General features: G+C 35.6%; 1 protein-coding gene across 3 annotated transcripts; it reads left to right on the plus strand.

Moving 5' to 3' along the window:
• Window positions 1–2,596: 2,596 nt before the first annotated feature.
• On the plus strand, window positions 2,597–23,962 carry LOC139696320 (pyrroline-5-carboxylate reductase 1, mitochondrial-like). 3 transcript variants are annotated; one of them, XM_071595032.1, is made up of 7 exons: window positions 2,597–2,828; window positions 6,552–6,647; window positions 8,594–8,751; window positions 11,976–12,057; window positions 17,408–17,547; window positions 20,770–20,981; window positions 22,931–23,962. In XM_071595032.1, the coding sequence occupies exons 1-7, from the start codon at window positions 2,744–2,746 to the stop codon at window positions 22,995–22,997; spliced, it is 840 nt and encodes a 279-aa protein (XP_071451133.1). In that variant the 5' UTR covers window positions 2,597–2,743; the 3' UTR covers window positions 22,998–23,962. The 3 variants fall into 3 exon arrangements, with proteins under 3 accessions (XP_071451133.1, XP_071451134.1, XP_071451135.1); XM_071595033.1 differs by lacking the exon at window positions 2,597–2,828 and adding an exon at window positions 3,276–3,294; XM_071595034.1 differs by lacking the exon at window positions 2,597–2,828 and adding an exon at window positions 3,772–3,863.
• Window positions 23,963–24,323: the final 361 nt, after the last annotated feature.

A 24,323-nucleotide genomic window follows, 5' to 3' on the forward strand; every position in this document is an offset into this window, starting at 1 on the left:
AAGCAGATGCCTGGCTGTTGACAAGGGTCTCACGGTTCAAAATGAACTTTGGAAATCAAATAATTCAATATTTTCTAAGGAATGCTTGGCAATCTATTTCTCTAACCCCTCAAATATGAACAATGACATGAAACAATCTAGTAGTTTTCCACAAAAAATGTTTTTAACCGCTAATTTTCAAAAGCTTTAAAATTAGTAGTCACAGGGCAATATTCAAGATCGATTACCATCACGATGGAAATATCACCAAAGCAAAGAAGAATTGAAAAGAAATAAGAATAAAGTTGTACAAAATTGTGCCTACACATAGATGAAGACATCAGTTGATGTCAGAACATGACTATTTCCAGCATATCTAAGTGCTGGAGCCTCTTTTCAATTGCATATCCTAGGCCCTCTCATCCTACCTTAGCTCTGCATGTCTCTTCCTCAATCAACTATATCCAAAATGCATGTCCTTTTCCTCATTCTACCTAGTTTACCCAACACTTGCCATTAATTTAAATCTTCAGATCCAGGCCACACCACAAAAGTTCGTTCATTGTAAATACCCAAGCTATCCTCTGAATATACATATTACACACTATGGATATCAAATTGTCCTACATTAACCAAGCATGGATATTCTCATATGGATATTTGATGTATTTTCATATATGAGCCTCAGACTGCTGAGGTGTAACTGGTGGACAAAGATTCTGGATGGAGAGTGTTAGGAAGAGGAGTAAGATGGGTGTCTATCATTACCTGTGCTGTTCAACATATACAGGTATGTGAAGGAAATGGCTAAAGAGGCAAGGGAAGAATTAGAGATAGGAATGAAAGCCATTGGGTAATTCTGAAAATCAATTAGGTTTGCAGATGATAAAGCTTTGGTTTGTCAGTCAGCCAAGGGGTTGCAAGCATTGATGAAGACATTATAAAACCAATGTGAGAGTTATGGGATGGGAATAATTTCAAACAAAGCAAAGTTTATGCAGTTTTAGAGAAAGAGGCATGCAAATTAAGTTCTAAAATACAATGTCAAAAAGAAGAGCAGTTGGAACAGTTTACCTATCTTGGAAGTGTTTTGGACCAAAATTGTCAAAGTAGAAGGGACATAAGACAAAGGACTGCATTAAGCAAAAAGCTTTCATGAGGAGAAAAAAGAAATAAAGAGACATTGAGCGAGGATTTTAAGAAAAGCATTGTTCAATTTTGATATGTTGGTTTTGCATGGAGCAGAAACATGGTCATTGGAGCAGGATGAGCGGCATAGGTTCAAGACTTTCGAAATGTGGGATGGAAAAACTGAAGTGGACTGAGAGGAAAACAAATGAAGAAGTGCTAGACCTGGTGGGGAGGAGAGATGATTGTTGGGCGGATTCAAAGGAGGCTGGAAAGATGGATTCAGAGCATTTTGAATAGCAATGGGATGTTGAAGATTGTGATAAAGGGGAGAATGCTAGGCAAGCAAGAAAGGGGTATTAGTAGGATATGGATGTTGGATGAATGAATGAAGGAAGGAAGCATGGATGTGGAATAGAATAGGATCTTCTTATAGTGTGCAATGTCAGGTTGTGTTTTGTTAGGATACACAAGGGAATTGTCATTGTATTATTTGGTGGCTTATGTGCATCCAAAATATGCCTTAACTGGTTGATTAGTGACAATAATAATGATCCACATGTGAAGTCATGTACTGTGTTCACAGACGAATGGCTTTGGATTTATCATCCATGTTCTCCATCAACTTGATTTAGACACTTTTTAGGAAATTACTATATTATGAAAAATTAATTGGCATTTATGTTAATTGGATTTTAAAAATGGTCTAACGCCAGAAACGTAATGTATACTTGCTACTTATCAATTGATGTGTGTTGATGAATTCAGTCATGGATATACAATATATATCCATCATTCATACACTCATGAATGGGCGAGTTAAAATGACTGCTATTTCAGAGGAGAATGCAAGCTATTAGAATGGAGAAAGTGTGCAATACATTTCCTAAGCCAGCGTTTACATGGTATAACAATGATTTTACACCATGAAAGTATCGTAGGTGTAAGTTTTAGGAGAACAGTGTCAACAACATTAAAAGATTAAGATTATCCGTACATTAAGGACGACGGGTAAATATATGAAACTTCAGTTTCATATATTCAGTTACGGGTACCTTAAAAGCTAATTTCTGTTTCCACTTATTTATTACAAGCATCACAGCAAATGTTAGCCACTTAACATAATCTTTAATCAATTGCGGCATTTAAGTTTAAGTAGTAGACTGTTATTTGGTATAGATGGCAGGGCAAGTTCACATTTTCGCGAAATTGACGTATAAATATTTTCACTAAATTAACAACATTTCATTTCAGCTATGAACGCACATAATTTATTCTTGTCTACTTCTTAGCCTCCTCTCATTGCCTAGTGTCAGTTGAAACGCCCGACAATGTTTCCAAATGGGCAATATATAAAACTAAATTTAGTTGCGATGGTCTGTTCTGGCATACCATTTGGTAACTGGTACATTAAAACAGCCATGGGTTGTTATAGTTATATATGGCTAGCACGTGTGGTGCTGAAATCAACGACAAAAAATGTCTTGAAAACCCGTCTAATTTCGTATCTTATGGTAAATGTTTGACGGACCTGTCAAAAAGAGGAACGAAATTCCCTTTTCGGTAGTCTGTAACTTGTTGTCTCATTCAATTTGTATTAAGGAAGCGTGGAGTTGTTGTCTAGTGTTTTGAAGCCATGGATCTTGAAATCACGAGTAAAATTGGATTTATTGGTGGAGGAAATATGGCCCAGGCTATTGCTCAAAGTTTATTAAAAACAGGTACTTATTCCATACTTTTATTTCAGCTGACGTTGACTGAATTCAATTTTGCATATAGATGGAAGCCGGCTTTGAAAATATCAAATTAATTAATTAAAGATATTTGCAATTGTGGCGATGGGAATTCGAAAGGCATTGCGGGAAAATTAGCTAAATTTTGCTCGTGTAATTTGATATATGCGAAGAAATAGGCACAGTATTGACGTTTTTTGTCGTTTTGCACTTGGAATGTTGGAGGATTATGCAAAAGCAGGAAAGGGTATTATTGTTAGAAAAACAGCTGAGTGGCAACAATTGTGATTACATATGAAGAGATATGCCGCTTTAGGATGAAAGGAATAGGGTTAAGAATGAGGGAAAGGATAAAATAAATCATAGTAGGAAGGTAAAACTACTGCCATTTCACGATACTAACTACCTGATGTCCTAGGCGAGCGAACTGGAAAATCACGGATTTGCATGGAAGGTATAGGTTAGAGGTGCAAGGAGGAATAACTGTTTGTGTTAAAGACAGGTGCTAATCATGGTTAGGCACGGTGTATTGTTTCAGTTGCTTATTTGAATTTAATTTCCTTTTGGTTTTTCAATTTCGTCGGTTTTTCAATTTCGTCGGGTGAAGAACGGTAGGGATCTATGGTGTGTTTGGATGTAACAGTCTTAGATACCAGCTTGTATAGTTGTCGCTTTGTCTGGCTCATGCCTAATCGCTGGACGCACAGCAGGGGACTAGGGTAGTTGGAATGAACCATATTAGCTGTAGGTTGTTGCTAAGGTTATTTTTCCAATTTCAGATGATAGTCTTGCCACTGCCGATGTTCTACTTTTAAAGATGATTGTGGAGATGCTGAATTTTGAAGAGCATCAATATGACATCAGAATATTTTGATGCTAAATGAAAGTTGACCGAAAGTGGTTGTTGAGGTAGCTTAAGGTGGGAGCATAACAGTTATTGTAATCGACTACAGTCAGTGGATGAAAATAAATGAGAGCATGGGAGAAGAAGAATGTGTGTGTAGGAAAATCAGCAAGGGCAAGGTGAGAGAAGGATTTGAAATTATGGATTTAACTGAATATGGAAAATAGAGTGGGGGTTAATTTTAGGAGTCTGTATTTCAGTTTAAACAGTTTGCCAAACTGAGAATGAAGATGCATTTTAGAGATGATATTCAGTGATGGATTTTTATAAGTTGTTGGCTATTGCGTGCTTTGGGTTCTTGGGATCCATTTCTTTGGTAATTCTGGAATCGGGTTGCCTTATTTTCATTTGAATTAGACATTATCTTTTGTGGTCCTAAGTATTTTACTTTCCCAGTGCATATTCTTCATATTACAAGTTACAGGATATGTTACCGAAGAATCTTGTAACCATGACCTTGAATGACTCGGAATGCAGGAAGAAAAATATACAGGAATGTTTCCCCGAGAGAAAAACCCCACTCTCTAATGAATGGCTTCTCAAATGGCACACTAACAAATACTACCAACCTTTGGATGTTCAACTGTGTGGATTATGTTCCAGCTGAAATGTTGATATCCTGTCTAAATGGTATAAGTTGGGAAGATAATGCAGCAATGAGCCAGTAAACTTGAGACCAAGATCATGCAGATCAAACAAAGCCATCAAGAATTCAGTATTGATGGAATATATGACATTGGGACATATTTTATGCTCAATGTACAGGGCAGAACATACGCGATACTTTCAGCACATATACCATGTAAAATTGCTCTGGGTTAGAGAAATAATTCCATAAGTGAGAGAAGCAAATAAAAACCAATGCATTGTACTACCGGTAGCCAAGAGAGATCAGCAGGGCATAGCTTGCACCTAGTCAGATTTAGAAATGCAAGATGAAAGTTAAAATCAACATGAAATCATTTGGAAATACATGGTACGCAGGTATATTGAGGACATATGGCAAGGAGACCATATCTGTAAAAATTTTGTTTCAGAAGAGATCTTTGAGTATTCTTATTTGCCATATTTTACAATAATGCAATGAAGTAAAACATAATGCATTGTCACCAATGGAAATTTCTGGGATAAATGTCACTTTGAAGACATTGGTTATTGGTTTAACAGGGACCACGTCAGGGACCAACCACAACCTCTCGACCAGAATACCCTCTATGGTGGTTTACGGGGAATTAATCCGCGTCAGGGACCAACACACAGCCACACGCACACTATCCTGACTGAGATCCTTCACGAGGCTGTGAGACCCCTTTAAAGAATTTTGGGTGGAGATGGAATCCTTCACGAGGCTGTAGAGAAGACCCCATTAAAGATTCCAGGATATTCTCTAGCACACTCTTTGTGACTGGCACAGACCAATCACACACACAAGCACTCAAGAAACACACACTCAAAAGGGCCCAGCTTCTGGGAGAATCTGGACATAGGTATAGAGCGCAAACGAGGATATGCAACGAACATGCGTGTTTCGACCACAAAGTGGCCCTCTTCAGTGAACGGAAGGGAAAGCACCTCCAACACAAGGTTGAAAGTAAACAAACGGAGACAAACTTCAAATATATATAGTACCTGTGGGAGCTAGGGGATCAATCGAATTAGTGAACCCGTTAAACCAACAATGGTCTGACGAGAGTTGCGACTAATTATTACGGCCATTGGAGTTTCTTCCCCCCCCCCTCTTATTTTAACTGAGAGGCCATAGAGCTCATTATTTCTTGCTATTGGTTATTGACTTCTTTGGTTAACCAAATATAATCGAGAAAAGTTTAATTGGACATGAAATATGGGCAAAGCATCTGCTATCATCCGTGTATCAAAGCATGTTATGGGTTCCAGTTTGAGTGTGTGAAACAGACTACTAGCACCATAGAAAAGATACTACCTGACACTATATATCATGACCTGTTTAAAGAGGTTTCTACTGCTCCTCAAACTTGTGATATGAATCTTTGTAAATACAAGTAGTAGTAGTAGCTTTATGGAGGGCAACTGACAGCTGACCTCACTTGCGCCATTGGGGATGGATGGAAATTGAGGAAGGGTGGAGAGAAACCCGGTGTCGGCATTAACCTACTATTAGCATAAGGCACCAAGGGATCCAGAGCTTAGAGTCCCATCCAACAGGCAGCATAGTCACTTAAAAGTGATCCCCACAAAGCACCTCAAGTAGGGATGGGGATATCACTGGAAATATCTGCCGTCTCCAGCAGTTGAACCCGGGCCCTCTTGGTATTAGCCATGGCACCACCCCAATCCCTCTTATAAATATAAATTTCACTAGATGATAGCTGAGGAAGTTAGGGAGTTCACATGGAATGGTTTTTTATACCATACGGAAGCATTTTTTTACAGAATCCCTTTTATCTGGATTCCCTTTAACTGGTCAATGCTCGATGTGCTCCCATTTTCTCCTTAGGGTAAATCATTCCAATTAGATGGGAGTACCATTTCGAAAGTAAAGATACAGAGATTTAGATATTTTCAATGAAAAGACAGCAATTAATTTTCCTTTGTATTATAATAATAAAGATAACCAATTGCTATAAATATTTTGCATTAAATTTATAGCTCTGAAATCTTATTTTGAATGTTTCTGATTACTTAGCTGTTTATTTGTTTACCCCAGAGTCCAGGCCTAAAGTGACTGGATAAGAGGGAGTCAATTTTAATTATTTGTCAAGATATTGAAATTGTTTGTCATTTCAATTCATTTTTTTCATTGTCTAAAATCAAATTCTACCCTCTAGGAATTGTACCTTCTGAAAATATTATGATCTCTTCCCCAACTACAAGAACCTTTGCAACTTGGAAAAAAATGGGAGCTGAAACAACTCATGATAATGGTGAGAAGGAATATTTTATTTGGGAATGCAGTGTGCTGATCTATTGCTGAGATTAAAAAAAAAACATTATTTCTGTAATGAAAAATGTTTCCTGTGTATTTATTTATTATAAAGAATGTAAATTGACTAAGTTATACCAGCAGAAATTTTATTAAACATGATCTTGGGATTGACATTACATATCATAGAAAACATAATTTAATTCACCAGTAGGCCATGCAAACATTTTTGCAGAAAAGAGGATAAGCCCATTGATGAATTACAATAATTAATGTATTCAGGCATCCATTAAAATATAAAATATAACCATTATTAATTCTTTTCATTCAATTATCATAGTAGCACCATTATTAATACACAATGCATCATTTTGTTGCACATACCTCCTTCAATTATTAGTTTCATAATTGGAGACCCTTTTATAGTATAAATAATTAAGTCATTCACAAAAGTGTTATGCATATGTTTAAAAGTTATAGTGCCCTGAGAGTATGTTCAATTGAAGCCCATGTCATGTTTAATAAGGTTAGTTTAATGGTTTCAGTAATGCTTTGAAACCTGGGGTTTATTTAATAAAATTTATATATTAAAACTCACACCAGAGACCTTTTATTTATTGTTGTTGTAAAAATTCTACGTAGGGGTCACAGAAGATCAAAGAGAAAGATAGTTTTTACTTGCACTCTATGATAGCAATCTACTGTTATGTTGATTAAAATTGATGATTAACAATTGTGAAATAAATATTAAAATTCAGGAGACATATGAGGAAAAGTAAAGGATGTCTTCTTTTGTTTGTTGTATTAATGAAGAAAAGAATGTAAAAAAATAGCATTTCCCTATATTCATTCAGATTTTCTTTAATAGCATATGTATGTCAATAACTTAAATCCACTTTTTTTTCAAATCCACTTGGCAATTTTTCAAATTAATTGGCATACAAAACAGAACTGTAGCCATAGTGATATGGTTGAAGAGGCAAACTGCTGTTAGAAAGTCCCTGAAACATACAATTATGTTCTGAACATTTACATGAATTGAACTGAGATGTGTACTGTTCATGACTAGTGTGGATACATAAGTATCCACATACTGCCATAAGTATCCCATACTGCTCATCTTAATGGTGGTTTGCAGGGCATCATGTAGCCATTAGAATGCTAAAAGGACCATTCATTCTATATATATTACTGCAATTCATAAGATAGAAGTAGATAGTAGTCAATATATGAGTTACACACCAAACCCCTTGCTGACAAAAGTTAATGGTCAATTTGAATCACAAAATCATATTGTATATCCTTGTAGAGTGATGGAATGTTCTCAGGAGCAATTTGTAAAGTGATTGCTTTTGTTAGAAGGATCTGTGGAGTTGAGAAGATCAGATAGCAGTAAGAGGAGGGCAAGGTGTTAGCCAGGGTTTAAAGGCAGAAAAAGACTATTGGCTGGGTCATAGGTGTATTAGACTGGAGACAGGACAGCCCTTGTGGTTTGGGAAGAAAAGTTTGCTTTGACTCTTTCCAGTATGTAAATTTTCTACCTAAAGCTGTCATTTTATATGCAAAAGAACAATATCGAAGACAGACTCTAGTCATCCTCTACAGTGGCCAAGGAATCTACCTGCCTCAATGAAATGAACATTGAAAGTCAGTGGTTCTTAGTGTCATACATGGGGTTGGACCCGGGAGGTTGGGTGGGCAACGAGTCCATTTTCATCTACATGGTATCACTGAGGGAGGCATTTGAATTGCTTACTGTCTGACAGTGTGTTGCAGACTGGTTGGGAAAATAGATTTCTTCTTGCATCAAACATATTTCAAACCAATTAAAAAGTTATACACATTTATTATGTACAGACCAGCATTGTGTATTCTTCTGTCCTGGATCATTATATTATTTCATTTGTACTCTGATTTTGGTCCAGCCCTAATTGTTTTATTTTGCAGGGAAAGTGGTGGAGGCTGCTGATATTATATTTCTCACTGTGAAACCACACATTCTTGATTCTGCTCTCAGCTCTATAAATGTTCAACAAGTTCGCAAGACGGAAGCCAAGCTTTTTGTTTCTGTAATTGCAGGTGTTACCCTCCGTGAACTTGAGCAGGTAAAGTTTAATTTTATCACCAGTGTGACTTTGTATGTATAGAAATAATAAGTTTCTTTTGTAGACCCTGTGTGTTCTGATTTTCATAATAAAAAAGTTATATATTATTGGAACATTTTGATCATGCTTAATTGTTGCCTTATTTCCATTCAGGGGGTATTTCTATGTCCTCATTTAGTCTCCGTTGATGTAACAAATTTTGGCTTTTCTCAATACATATTCTCTTCATTTGTAGTTTTTATTCTGTGAGATTGCTTCATGGTTTATAAAATGGCATTTGGCCCTGAATTGGATAGAATTAATGAATGTACCTGTATGTGGGTGATCTCATGACTTTCTGACCTCAACACTAAGATGGAAGCACTCTTCAGCAAAAGTTAGGAAATGTGTTTGTGCATGTGTTGAAAGGTACTCACCAAAATTTTAGCCATTTTGGACTTTTTGTTGTTTGAAAATCATTCACTTGGAATTTTGTGAAAATTAAAAAAAATGAGTTTTGAGATGTCATTAAATATTTGTTTTTGAAAGTTGATATGTCTATGCTAATCAAAGATGAGTTAGATGCTTTGTATAGGGACTCTGCACCATCATTTACGATCATGGAAATTTTTACTGCTGAATTAAAGTTAGGCCACGATGGCCGATGATGAAAAATCAGGATGCCATAAGCTGCGACTACCATCGATAACATCAAAAAGGTTCACCAAATGGTACTGGACGACCATCAAAGTAAGGTTAGAGAGATAGCAGAGGCTATGGACATATTGAAAGAATGCATTTGTCGTATATTGACTGAAGAATTGGACGTGTGTAAGGTATCCGTGCATTGGGTTCAGTGTTTGCTCTATTTGGATCAAAAATGAAATCGAATTGATGTTTCCAAGGCCCTGTTGGAGCAGTTTAAGTGAAGAGAATCAGATTTTTTGCATCAATTCGTAAATGTAGATGAAACTTGGATCCACCACTACACTTCTGTGATGAAAGAACAGTCAAAACAGTGGTCTGCAAAGGGTGACCCTGCCCCAAAAAAAAGGTGAAGACAGTTCCATAGATCAGGAAGGTGATGGCGTCTGTTTTTTGGGATAATGGTGCTTTTCCATTAGGACAACACACCTTCTCATACTTTGGTGGTCACCATAGCTAAAATTCATCAATTGTGCTTTGAATTGGTTGACCACTGACCATGTTCACCAGATCTGGCCCCCAGTGACGTTTTTCCTGTTTCCTAACCTTAAAGATTTCATTGAACAAGGAGGTTATAATGTACAAAATGCCTATTTTGAGGAGAAATACACCAACTGCAACTTGAAAACATCGCTGGGAAAAGTGTATTGACTTTAAGGGTGACATGTTGAAAAATAAATTTGAAGAAAAAATGTCCCATTTCTTTGTTTGGTTGGAAAATTTTCATACTATCCACATATTACAGAAAATTAGAGTAGACTTGAGGCATATGCATCTTATCTGAATCCCGCACATGTTTCAGAATGCCCTGGTGTGTGTGGCAGATGGATGGATGGAATGAGCAGTGTAAGTCAGGAAGTAAACATATGGGTGTCCATTATAATTTTTGCTTTTCCATGTATATGTAGAGGAAGTGGTCAACAAAAGGAATGAGGAGAGTTGTAGGTAAGGATGAACCTATGTATGCTGTTCATAAAATCAGATTTTTGCAGATTATTCGTGGGACTTCGTGGGTTGTACAGGAGTTTTGTACCACACTTTCAAGAAAAGTTAGCCCCACTCACAAGGCTACTGAAAAAGGACCGACCATTCAAGTGGATCAATGAGGAAGAAACTGTATTCTGAAAAATCAAAGAGGTCATTCACAATTCTCCCACTGCAGCTCACCCTCGTCCTCATTGATGAATAGTTAGGTGAGGGTGAGCCATTAGGGTGTAAGGGACATTGCTGAATATGCCTGTCAGAAGTTATCTTCCATGGAAAAATAGTGCTGCACTTCAATGCAACAATTTTAGAGTGTAAAAATCATTCGCCTTGACTGGGATTCGAACCTGGATCCCTCAATGTCTGGTCGAGTGCTTTAGCCTATTCAGCTATCGAGGTGTCCTCTCATGCCGCAACAATAACTCTAAAGTTACTGTTGCGGCATCTCCCACAGTTTCTTTGGAATTTATTACTGTACTGCCGAGGAGTAAGTGAATTAAAGTATAATCACTCAGAAAATTCTTAGAGTACCTAGATCAGTAATATTTTTATCCTTCTCTTCCATTGTTTATTATAATATCTGGGACAAAATCTAAACTAAAATGCTGGGCATTTTTATTAGCTGATTTGAACTTTGTTTCCCCTGTGCCTGATGCCACCAAACTGCTAACAGTATGTCATGAAATGCAGTGGTGAGTTGGAGCCTTAGAAGGTGATTCTGGAAGGGCAAAATCTTGCTAAGTGAGGAAAGATGTCAGAAGAACTTTTTATTAAGGCATTGCAACCAGACAGAAATTTAGCAAGTATGAATAAGTGGCAAGAAGAAGATGGAGCCTGTAGAATGATGAAACATGAGCAAAATGATTGGAAAAGATGATGCTAATTGATGGGGGGTACCAAGTTAATTGAAAATGCATTTCAAGAATTTTTTAGTAGAGGATGATTACTCAGTACGTGCCTCACACTTGTCTATTGCGGACTTGTGGAGTTCTGGAGTCTCATTTGAGTCATCAAACATCTTGAAGTGGAACATGGATGACCAGTCCAAAGCATTAATTCAGTAAAGCGATTACAAATTATTTCCTATATTACTTTCTAAAAGAAGAGTTTTTTCTTTTTGCAAGTCCGCAGAACAACACTCTTTAGTTTTCTCATGATATCACCTCAGCAATATATGGGATTGACTGTCAGAAAAAAATAATGTGCAACAGTGATTATAATCCATTTACACACCTCTTTGAATTAAACAATGGTTTGTGGCAGGTTTTTAAATCATGATTTTTCATCTGAAAATTGGAAAACAGGGCTTCAGATAAAATATTGGTGACATTAATGAAAAGGGCATTATTAATAATAATATGTATTGTTCACTCAGTCAAAGTAAACTAAACTCTTGCATATTAAAAGAAAACACATAAAATATATGTTAAAAAATTCAAATATAGTTTTAAATCTTGCATGCATGGCATAATCTTACATTTCTATGTGCTATTTTATATTGCATTCTACAGGGTACTACACAAAATACTCTTGTGTTTTTATCCCTTTTTTTTCAGAAACTTATAAATATTGGATTTCATCCTCGTGTTGTCCGTGTAATGCCCAATACCCCTGTGACAGTTGGTTTTGGTTGTTCAGGTAAATACTGAAATTTTTAGAGATTTTATTTAGCTCCATATTCCATCATGCATAGCATAAATTCCAGACTCCACAGTAATGGACACACATGCACGTTTAGTGGTCAGAATAACAAATATCCAACATCATAAGGGGCTTGCAGTTCAAAGATAATGAAATTCGTATTTGGAAAAAGTGAATGCCATTTAAGTTTTCCAATTATGAGTTAAAATGAAGGAATGCATTTGTGATTGCCATTAAAATTACATGGAAAGGGTGTACCCGAAATAGGATGCCCCGAAAGAAGTTTCTTCCTACTTCATAACCATATTTTTGTTGATATTGAATATGCTATTAATTGAATTCTAATGAATATTCATTACCACTTAAAAAATAGCAACTTTATCATTGCAGATACATATGCCAAAAATGTGCACTTATTCCAGAAGCTAGAGGGATGCAATAACACCCTTTTCATGTCCATGTATGCAGTGATGTTTTTATTCCATTAATACAAAGTTTTGCAAAGTTTGCTACTGTAACTGATTAAAATGAGACATTTCAGAAATCCATGTTCAGTATACATAAATGTGTTAAGGTAGGTACTACTAAAATTTCCAGGAAACCTGTGAAATATTTCAGGTAGTTAATCTGGATATCTAAGTTTGGAGTTGATGATATTTATTCATTTATATTGTTCAATGTTCTATCAATCTCCTTGTAAGACAGCTGTCATATATATGGATACATTTTAGCCAGAATAAATTTAACTTGGAAAAATTTTGCATGGACAAAAGTTATCTTAGAAGAAACAATATTGTTATAAATATATCCATTAGTCAACTAGTAATTATAGGTACCAGTTGTAGAGCATTATGGAAGAGGCCCACTCATCATCATATAACTTTAATTTGAGCAGTTATTGCTTACATTTAGATTGGAATTAGAAATGAAGATACATTTTTTAAAGGATAAATCTAACTGTTCGTATAGCATTGTGTTAAAGCTTATTCTCAGTGAATTGGAACAATATTTATTCAGGACTTTTGAAAGGAATTTAAAAACGTTTCCTGTACATATGGTTGATATATGGTGTACATATAAAAATTAAACTTAACCTGAAATATGAGTAAATTAATTTAATATATGGCTAAAATTTTTAGGGAGTTAATAGGAAGATTTTATCCATAGTGACTGAAGTGTTTAAATTTTTAAATTAGTGTGCATACACCAACAATTATATTGCAAATTATTTATCTTAGAGTTACTGCTTATTAGAAAAATCAAAAAGGTAAAAGTCAGTGAAATTACTTAGTCCTGAGGGGCCATGTTATTTATGAAAATTCTTTGAAATAATGAGAAATGATGATTTTTTATGGATTTTTATTGGTAATCAATAATAATCTCCAATCCATTTTGTTAATATTTGTGCAAGAAAAATTGAAAATGTGCCTTATATGTAAATTCTGGAAAATCATAAATTTGGAACTACATACCACATTGATATCATACATTATTCAGTTACAGAACTTAGGCATATGTTCTAAAAATCCTGTACTCGCCTAATGGTACAAGGGTTGTCCCAGAAGTACCCGGTCCAACAAAGAAAACACAAAAATTTTGGAAAAAATTTTTGGAGAAATTTTTATCTGTAATATCTCTCAAGAGGGTTGAATATTAGGAATTAAGCAATATCGTTATTCTTACCAACTTGATTCTTTGGAGGATAGCAATTAGTCAGGAGGTAAACAATTCATGACATACAAGGATAATCCCAGAAGTACCTGATCCAACGAAGTAAACGCAAAAATTTTGGAAAAAAAGAATTTATTTGTCAACATAATCTCCTTTCAGCTCTATACACTTTTCCCAGCAATGTTCAATATGTTCGATATCCTTTTTGTAATTAGAACTGTCTTGCTCCTCAAAATAGCCATTAACTACCGGCATCATTTCTTCACGGTTGGATAATCTTTGACCACTGATTCATTTTTCAAGTTTGTGAACAGAAAATAATCCAAGGGGGCTAAATCTGGTGAATAGAGTGCATGGGGTAGCAATTCAAACTGCAATTCATGAATTTTGGCTATTACAATAACGGATTTGTGAGCTGGTGCATTGTCTTGATGAAATAACACTTTCTTATTAGCCAAATGCAGCCGATTTTGCCTGATTTCTTCACTTAAACATTGCAGTAACTTTGCATAATACTTGGCATTGATAGTTTTTCCTTTTTTAAGATAGGCAATCAAAATTATCCCATGTGCATGCCAAAAAACCGACGCCATGACCTTGCCTGCAGATGAAACGGTCTTCGCCTACTTTTGAGCTGGTTCTCCCATTGGAATCCATTGTTTTGATTGTTCTTTTATCTAGAGTGTGAAGTAATGGACCCATGTTTCATCCACGGCTATGAAACAGCACAAAAATTCTGCTTTGTTGCTGTGAAACTTTGTTAAACACTCAATTGAAAAATCTTTACAACACTGGTTTTGCTCGAGTGTGGGCAAATGCGGCACCCATCTAGCACACAGCTTTCTCATGTTCAAATTTTCAGTTAATATGCGATGTACCGCACTTTTTGAAATTCCTACTATGTCTACTAGCTTGCGCACTTTCAGTTGACGATCATCCTGAATCACTTTGTGGATTTTCTTCAGTTTCTGGAGTCGTCACCTCATTTGGTCGACCAATGCGATGCTCATTTTCACAGCTCGTATGGCCTCGTTTAAACTCTGCTACCCAATATTTTACTTTTGTAAATGAAGGAGCAGACACACCCAGAGTACAATCCAGTTCAGCTTTTATATTGATTGGGCTGAGGCCTTTCAAATAAAAGTATTGTATCACATAACGATGAACAATTTTCTCCATTTTCACAAATTCACTGAAAACGTTCACTATTGATGGCTACCAAGCAAACTCTAAGCTTAAAATATATGCTTTATAGATTGCGTACTTTCTAAAACAGTGATATTTTTCAATCAACTACCGCCATATCTGGGTCAGGCTGGGTACTAATGGGACCACCCTCGTACTATTCAAGTCCTGTCAGGCAATTAGTTTTTGCAATTATGGCAGAAAAAAGGCTGTGCAGCTGGAATATTGAAAAAAAAATTGTGAGCATCTTTTTTGTGTGTATTTTGACAGTCTTGCCTATGACAATAGTAAATATTTGTGTTGGTGAACTTTTTATGTGAGTATGTGCATGTACAAATGCACCTGTATGGGTGTAAATATACTTGTATAAAATATACATATGTATCATCACCAGTCATCAGTACCAAGGGGAAGGCTTATCAGACCCTAGTAAGACCAATTTTAGAGTACGCTTCTCTTGTATGGGACCCTCATGAAGAAGGTCATATTAAAAAACTGGAAAAGGTGCAAAGAAAGGCTGCCCGATATGTACTGGGGAAGCATAGGAGGATGGAGAGTGTGTCTGACATGCTAGAAACGCTGGGCTGGGAACCTCTAGAAACCAGTAGGAAAGTAAGCAGACTTTGTGGAATGTTCCGAATTCTGAAGGTGGAGAAAGCTTGGGCAGATCTTAGGAAATAGGCGGGGAACCCAAATTTTTTAGGCAGAAATGATCACAAATTTAAGGTAAAATGCCGGGCACATAAAAAATAAAAAAAAATTTCTTTTCTAAATAGAACAATTGTTGAGAACACCTTACCTGCAAAAATATTCGAGCCCTTTCCTGACAGAGTGTATACTTTTAAGAATAGATGTAAGGCATATATGTAATAATTTGATTGATGTGTGGTGTATTGTATTATATGTAATAGCTTAATTTTTTTTTTCAATTTATCTTTTTTTTCTTGCTGATTAATGGTTGTAAATGGGATGGGGATTCACTTGTTTTGTTAAAGAGATTTGTGTTTTGAAGTCTGGTTTTATGAATTATCTTTTACGATTATTTGGGACTTGTGTACCACCTGACAATGTCTATCAGCACATGTGTATTTTTAATAATAATAATAAAAATCCTAAGATTGGTTTATTACAGCCCTCTATTCTTATGTTAATTCCAAAACCACCTTCTTTTGTCAAAGGAAGGAAAAATCATTTGTATGTGTGTGTATCTTTCCCAACTATTTTCATGGAACAGAATCCTTAAACTACTTCATCTCTGCCCTCAGCAACTACTCTCTCCTTCACCCCTACCATTTCTTTCTCTAGAATAACTTTTTTATATGGAAATCTTCAATAACAATGAATTTCACAATTATGTTCTCATCAAAACTACAAACAAACACATACCTTTATTACAGCAGTTGCCTGGCCTCCTACACCAAATTTTCACTCCCATTCTCTCTTTCTATCCATGTTCACTGAATCTCTGATAATCCTTATTCCATCAATACATTTATCTCCACCACTCCCTCTCCCCACAGGGATTTTGAATACATTCTCTTGAATCCATTCTAAAAGGTCCTTTTTCTATCCTCAGAAACCATAAGACCTCGGTTAACATCTTCCCCTCATGTCATTCCATCATGTATAGAAGTCCTGGCAATTTTTTTGGCCTACTCAAATCCACCAAGCTTCTCTAAATCTCTCCTGCTAGAAAAATCCACACCTCTGTGAAATCTGGTCCCTCCTCCCCAGGTTATGAACTTTACCATCCCTTCCTTTCTCCTGTTGCACTTCCAACAATGCTGTCTTCCTGCTGCAATGTGTCCTCTGCTTTTCATTCTTCAAAGTAAAATGAGCCATAACACTTGATATCTGAAATAGCAGTCACCATGCTCCCTGCAAATCTTCTTCCTCTTCAAGCTGTCTCCTTTTTTCAAAGCATCCCTCATTTGACAGTAATTATATGGTCTCAGTAATTGCCACATTCCCCATTTCTCCAATTAAGCGTAAAACCAGTGAGTAGGCCTGCATATGGCTTTTTGAAGCATACTGGCACCCAAAGCTCAATGTTTTCAAAGAACACATTTTCCTCTTTTTTTCCCTCTCACCCCTTTTACTGTCCAACTGTCCAACAAAATCCTTCCCCCTTCTACCCCACTCCCTTTCCCGCCTTCCTCTCTACTACCTCCTCAATCCTCTACTTTCTCATGCTGAAGAAGGTGGCTGCACCTCCAAACATTCTAATTATCATGTTACTTATCTCTTTTTTTGTTACTCTATATTTATATATGGATCCCTACTTTTTTGTATTTTGGATAAAGTCACTGGTAGTATTTGCTGTGAACAACAATTTGATATAATGCTTTATATTAACCTCTTTATTGTAATTCTGTATTATTAGTGAAAAAATAAGCCACATCAGTAGATACATTTTTGACGGGGTGGTGTACATTAAGCTTTTGTGATGACAGAAGAAATTTTTAAATTTTACCCTCTGGCTTATTTTCAGTGTATTGTGGAGGTACCAAAGCTACTGCGAATGACATGCTTACTGTTAATAAAATGCTCTCTGCTGGTGGTATATGTGAGGAAGTTCCTGAAAATTTGATAAATGCAGTTGGTGCTCTTGCTGGTTCTGGGCCTGCCTATGTAAGTTTTTTGAATTGAAGTTTATTTAGTAGAATATCATTTGTTTTGCTTTTTCATAGCCAAATCCAGAGAAAGGTGGTTGGTAAATGCATCCATGAATCAAGAAACACTCATGATGGGAAATAAATTCACTGCTCACAATGTATCTCTCAGACATTTTTGGAATTCATCACTATCTAAAGTTTCATTGTGTTACAATGCTTAATTCCACCAGGCATATGCGCATAACATCAGATATCAAATGACCAGACTTGTTGTAATTATAGCAAATTCAGTAAAGATTTTGTGAGAAATGTAACAGTGATTTAAAGTTAGTTTGTGTGACCTGAACAGTATAATTTGCAAGATAATCATTCTGTGGCAATCAATAGCACTTGAAGAGTTATGAAAATATTTAAATAGTCCCATCAAAAAATTCTCTTTTGCAGCAAGAAATAACCAGGATGAAAGGAGCAAAATAAAAGTTGTTTTGGATTTTCAATAGAACACATTGGAGAAAGTTATCGTAAGATTTTTAAAGATCATAATTCTGAAGAAACTGTTTGTCTAGAGTTAAAACCCAATAACACATGGGAAGATATGTAAAATGAAATATTGACATGTATGTTAAACGCTTATCTGTAATTTTAGCAGTTGAAGCCATAAGAAATAGAGAAGCTAATATTTTTATTCATGAAGGCATTTTTAAGTTTATGCTTATAGAAGCAAATTTATTCAATGAGTCAAATACTTATTAAGTTAGAAATTTGAATTGGCTAAAAATTAGAAATCTTATTTCTCTCTCAAAGTGGGTGAGAAATGTTTATTGTGTATGTAAGGTGGAAGAAGATGCATTTTTGTCTTGTCAGATAAGAATGAAATTGTTCAATTGGCTAAGTTATTAATGGAAAGACTTTTCAAAGAATATTTATAGTAGAAGTACTTCCAAGAGACGCCCTTACAGAGAGTTCTGACATTATATCAGAATCTGAAGCGTGAATTGACCAAAGCAATATCAATTTCAATATCAAAGCTTAGCCCTATGCATGTAGACCAAATATTTTTTCTTTTAGGTAGAAAATGGGTGTGGTAGAAGCAATAAATTCTTTCAATCATAACTCAAAGATTCTTCTGGTTGCACAAGTAACAGTTCAACCAATACTTAAAAAATTAAAAGAAATTTTTTCTCTTCTCATACTTCCATATAATAAATATTTTGTTTTAAGGAGAAGTCACAATTTTTGGATTAGACAAGTAATACTCTGTATTTTAAAAGTGACAAAACTATTTAAAGTTGTTTTAAAATGTTTAAATGAATAATATTTGTTTTCTGTTTTTGTTTGATTCAATATATTAAATTCTTAATAAGATACATGAAGGATGAGAGAAACTATGTGATGATAAGGATTGGAAATTCAATGATATAGTTTTGATGTCATTGGAGTAGATTTTGTTTTGCAATCATCAGTGGGAAAGTGTATCAAGAACGAAGGAGAAAACCAGAATCATGAGATTTACCTTGATAAGAAAGAATAAAGCTTTACTTCACACCAAATAATGAGGTGCTTTGAATTCTTTGTACACTGCTACATTTGTACAGGCACTGTGACTTGATAGAATATACTTATGATGATAGAACAACCTTAATTTCCATACTCATTTAATTATTATTTATTATTATTATTACTTTTTATTTGCCCAGAGATCACAATAGAAAAATACCAGGTGGGTGGTGTATGTACGAGGGTCATCCGGAAAGTAGTACCCGTTCGTGCCGCATGAAGTGCTGACGACGCGAGTAGCCGCTGGACGAGGTCAGATAGCTTCAGTGGCTTGTCTGCCTTCTCTGAGCCAAGTTGCGTGACGCTAGCATTGCCTGTGTTGTTTCTGTGATTGTTTACAATGTTTAAAAAAATTGAGAACGCCGCCAGTTGTGAAGTGAGGGCAGTGATTAAATTCCTCAATGCAAGAAACGTTCGCCCATGTGATATTCATCGCCAATTAAAGGAGGTGTATGGAGACAATGTAATGGACGAGTCGTCTGTTCGGCGGTGGTGTCGCAACTTCAACATGGGGAGGGGGAACACACACGACGATGAGCGTTCGGGGAGACCGTCTGTCATTACAGACCAACTGGTGAGCTCAGTTGACGAATTCGTGAGGAACGATCGGCGCGTCACAATTGATGACATCTGTGAGCATTTTCCCAATGTTTCTCGAACAATTGTTCATGAAATTGTTAAACACCATCTGCATTATGCAAAAATTTGTGCAAGATGGGTCCCTCGCGTATCTCAATGAGCTGGCGGCGAAGGACTATGCAGCAGGAATACAGAAACTTGTCACACGTTATGACAAATGCCTTAATTTGCTTAGAGATTATGTTGAGAAGTAGTTTAAAGTATCCTCTTTCAAATAAAATTTTTTATGTTTGTTAATATTTACTTTTGTGTCTTTATTTCACGAACGGGTACTACTTTCCGGATGACCCTCGTACATGAAATAAGGCACGTCAAAGAGGAGCTAAGACACAGGCTCAGTTAAAATGCATAAAAGAAATGATGCTCATAGTTACATAAATGTTTGGGACAAGCCCATGAACATTGGCTGTAACATGCACATGAAATATCAAATTCAGAAAAATCATTGATCATTAACGTGAATCAGACCATGACCATCGCTAGAAACTAAAAGTATGAACTTACTGGTTGGGAATATTGTTGAGATATTCGTCAACTGAGTAGAACATATTGCGCTGTAGATATCTTTTTAATTTGTGCTTCCATGTAGCAGTTCCCTTTGTATCCTTGATACTTTTGGGTAGTTTGTTATATAATCTGATGCCCATTTCATTGGGTCCTAATTTCAATGCTTTAGTTTCTTTTATTCCCATAATGGAAGTCATTCCTGCCTCTGGTGTAATGATGATGATTGGCAGAGTTAAGAGAATAGTTGCCAATGTTATTTTTTTAATAAACCGATGCCAATAAAATAACTTAATCATTTTAGACATTTTCACATCATTATCAAAAGCAATTATTTCTTTTGATGATGTTGTGATCGTGTTGAAACTGGTTAAGGTAATTAATAAGGATTAGAAGTAGCAATATATTGGAGTGGAGTGTAGCAAATTAATGTTTTTTTATTATCATGATGTAATTAAATAATGGAATAAGACATCTTATTCGAGTATTTACTAACAGCTTGTAAAAGCAGCATTTTAATTATTGATATATTTAACAGATATATTTAGTGATTGAAGCACTCGCTGATGGAGGAGTGAAAATGGGTGTTCCACGAAACATGGCTACCAAGTTTGCAGCTCAAACTGTGTTGGGTGCCGCACAAATGGTTTTGGAAACTGGACGCCATCCAGGCCAATTGAAAGATGAAGTCTGCTCACCTGGAGGTACCACAATAGCAGGAATTCATGCAATGGAGAGAGCTGGGGTCAGGTAAGAAGATTTTATTTTCAGTATCAAATTTTGTTTTCTGAGATTTTACACAGAAATATGACTGCTGAATCATGGCAAATCATAATTACTCAATTTAGTTAATGCATCAATGAAGTTCTAGGGATGACCAAACTGACCTTCAGGGTGATTACTGCGTTTATGGTTATGGTTTATATGTTCTGCCCTTTTCAAGTTAATCAATTGACAGGATCCCTTTCGCATCCTGAAACACACTGGCCATGACCTTTTTGGCAGATACAATTGACTTCGCTTTCTTTGGTGCTGAACCACCCGCTGCCATCCACTGCTTAGACTGCTCTTTTGTTTCTGGCATGTTATGGTGGACCCATGTCTCATCCATGGTGACAAATTGCCGCGCCGAAGGGTTGGTTCCCTTTTGAATCGATCCAAACATTGCTACGAAATTTTTAAGGCTGTGCAAGGTGATATGGTGGGATATTGAGGATTACTGGAGCAATTATTATGGAGTAACATGTAGCATAAGAGAAGAGAGGCAGCCTGTCAAAACTATTGCCAGGTGGCAATAGTATTGAACGATAGGGTTGGAGGAAGCATGGCATACACTTAACATTTGTAAATATTAAAATCCTAATGTGATACTACTCCCATGCCAAAAATTCTGTAAATGAGAGGAAGGAAATACATTCATGAAGTGGAAGGATAGAGCTACCCTGGGATGACCTCTAAAATTGACTCAATGATCTTAGTTTTTACTAAACAAGGGCTGGTTTGATAGGAATGCATACATATCACTCTATACTAAGCCTTGTGGTGCAGGAAAATTGTGCAGTAAAGTGATATCCATTTCAATGCCCTGTGGCACATGTAGTTACTCTGGGAAAAAAGCACACAGGTTGGGAAATGATAAAGGTAGCTAGTCAGTAGCTGAAAACTACCCACTGGGTTACATCGTCAGATTTTTGCTTGTAATACTGTTGAAATCTTTTCGAATCCTTTTCAATACCAACACATATATCATAAGAAACTAGAAATTAAACCAGAAGTTAGTGTATGAGAAAAATTTAGTACTGAATTTAAGGATGCTTAAACACTACCTTCAATTGCTGTGTACAGGTTTCCCTCTGCATTGCTGTCATTTGGCAAATATCATTTCTCCAGAAATCCCAGTATTGTTTTCAGACAGAAGGGATGGTGTAGGATACATTTGACCATTTTATTGAGGGGTCAAATTGCAATTTCTTGGACCCCGTTCATTGAATGTCAAGATGGAAATTTTAGTCCTAGTACTCCTCATCTTATTTTTGACATGAATTTTAAGGAGTATGTAAGATGTTAATAAATGTAATAAGTGAAATCACATGCCAGTGTCATTTGTTGATCATGAGAGTGAAGAGTACGTACTGTATGAAATGTTGTTAAAATTTGAACAGGTACCGCTTGATTAAAAGTTAGAATACCTAGGGTTTTGCTTATTTTTCCTGTGTGATTATTATTTCTTCGTCAGGCATAATTCATCACCTTCCTGTAAAGTTTTAATGCCTAGAAAACAACTGGTTGTGCCACACAATTGAGAGCTTTTGAATTCCTTTCAAAAAGCATATACTGATACTCACTGTCTCCAATCTATATTAACATATGAAATTATAGTGGTTGTAGCTTTTCATCTTGTACCATTTGGAATGAATAAAATATGGCAAAGCTATCTATATTTTAAGGTATCCTGTTGAACTCTGAAATTTAATGGGCTTTCAAGGAACAACATGTTATGACGATTATTAGCAGATGTCTCCATTAAAAGTTACTGTTGGGGCATCTCCCGCAGTATCATAGAATATCTCAAAAGCTGTTTAAACTCAATACAAACTGTCTCATGAAATTGCTCATTATTTTCAAATATGTATTGTGGTGAACAATAACAATATTTATGTATCTTTCTGAGCCATTCTGTTTTTATTTCTCTTGCCTAGGGCTGGACTGATGGATGCTGTTGAAGCTGCTAAAAAGCGATGTGATGAAATTGGAGCCACAAAATAAATGAAGAGCGCATTGAAAAATATTTATCTCTAAGGATAAATCCATTTTTTGGTGAATCTCATTGATACATGTTTTCAGTGATGTGCAAAGAAATGTCATGTAATTCTATCATACTACAAACAGTTTTGATACCTTTTTTTTTAAGACTAAATATGGATGCTGGTTGAGCTGGCTAGTACTTTTTTTGCCTAATCCATTTTTGCGATAATTTCATTGTGGTCTCTTTAAGGAAATGATAATATAATGACTTCAGATTTTAGGGTCATAAGAATCATACTGTATACTGTTCAATAGATCCTAACTGCTACCAAAGGACTTACTGCAATATCATACTAATAATTGATTTTATCTCATCTTCATTGAAATTTTTATCCATGTGATTTCATTTAATGTATGCATCATAAATTGAATCTCTGAGGAACTATTGTTTGTCTTTCAACTGTTACTGTGTTTAGGTATTATTAAAAATGTTAAACTTAACTTACATAAGGTCAGAAACACAGTCAAAGTTCATTTAGGACAAATTTAAAAGAGCTGTGATAAGGCTTTTTAGGGCAGTGGAAGATCAAACATCCTCCATCATCAGCTATCTACGTTAAAATACACTTGCCATTTAGATAACTTGATTCAGAAGATGATAAAACACTAATTTATAGTGACACATTTAAGGACAAAAACTATTGGAAGAGGAGAAAGATTGTTTATACCTACTAATTACGTGTAATAAAGAATAGTTTGTGTTGCTATGTACTTTAGAGTTTGCTCAAAAAATAATTGAGTAATTTAGAGGTAAGGAAATTTTTATTTATTCTCAATGATTTTCTCAGGATTTTACTTAGAATTGATGTCTTATTTATTAAATTCTGTACTGTAGGAAAACTTACTCTATTTTTGAAAAATGCAGAGTTTTACATGAATAATACTGGATTGAAGATTTTCTTGGTTGACAATAAACTGATTTCTATGATAAATATGTCCTTCATTATGGCAATACACTTTAGCAAGTGCATATGTAATTTGATGTGGGCAATTTGCATGTGTATAATAATAATATTCATTCAATTGGTCCGCAGACAGATAGTAATACCATACGGAAAAAAAAATTATAAAGCAAAACATGCGTGGAAATAAGGGCTAATGACCTCTGCTGTTGGTCACCTCCCCTAATAACTATAATAATAGGGAATAAAGTCAAATATGCTTATGAATATAGCAAACGATATGGTGCCATTAAAATCAGGTTTTTGTGAAATGCTCATTATTTCTGTATGTAAGAATTCTTGGAAATAATTTAATGCCTCTTTTTGTTAGGAACTTTTGCATTAT

Source organism: Hetaerina americana, unplaced genomic scaffold (genome assembly GCF_022747635.1).
Source record: "Hetaerina americana unplaced genomic scaffold, ioHetAmer1.1.p SCAF_7, whole genome shotgun sequence".
In the NCBI taxonomy this organism is placed as follows: Eukaryota; Metazoa; Arthropoda; class Insecta; order Odonata; family Calopterygidae; genus Hetaerina; species Hetaerina americana.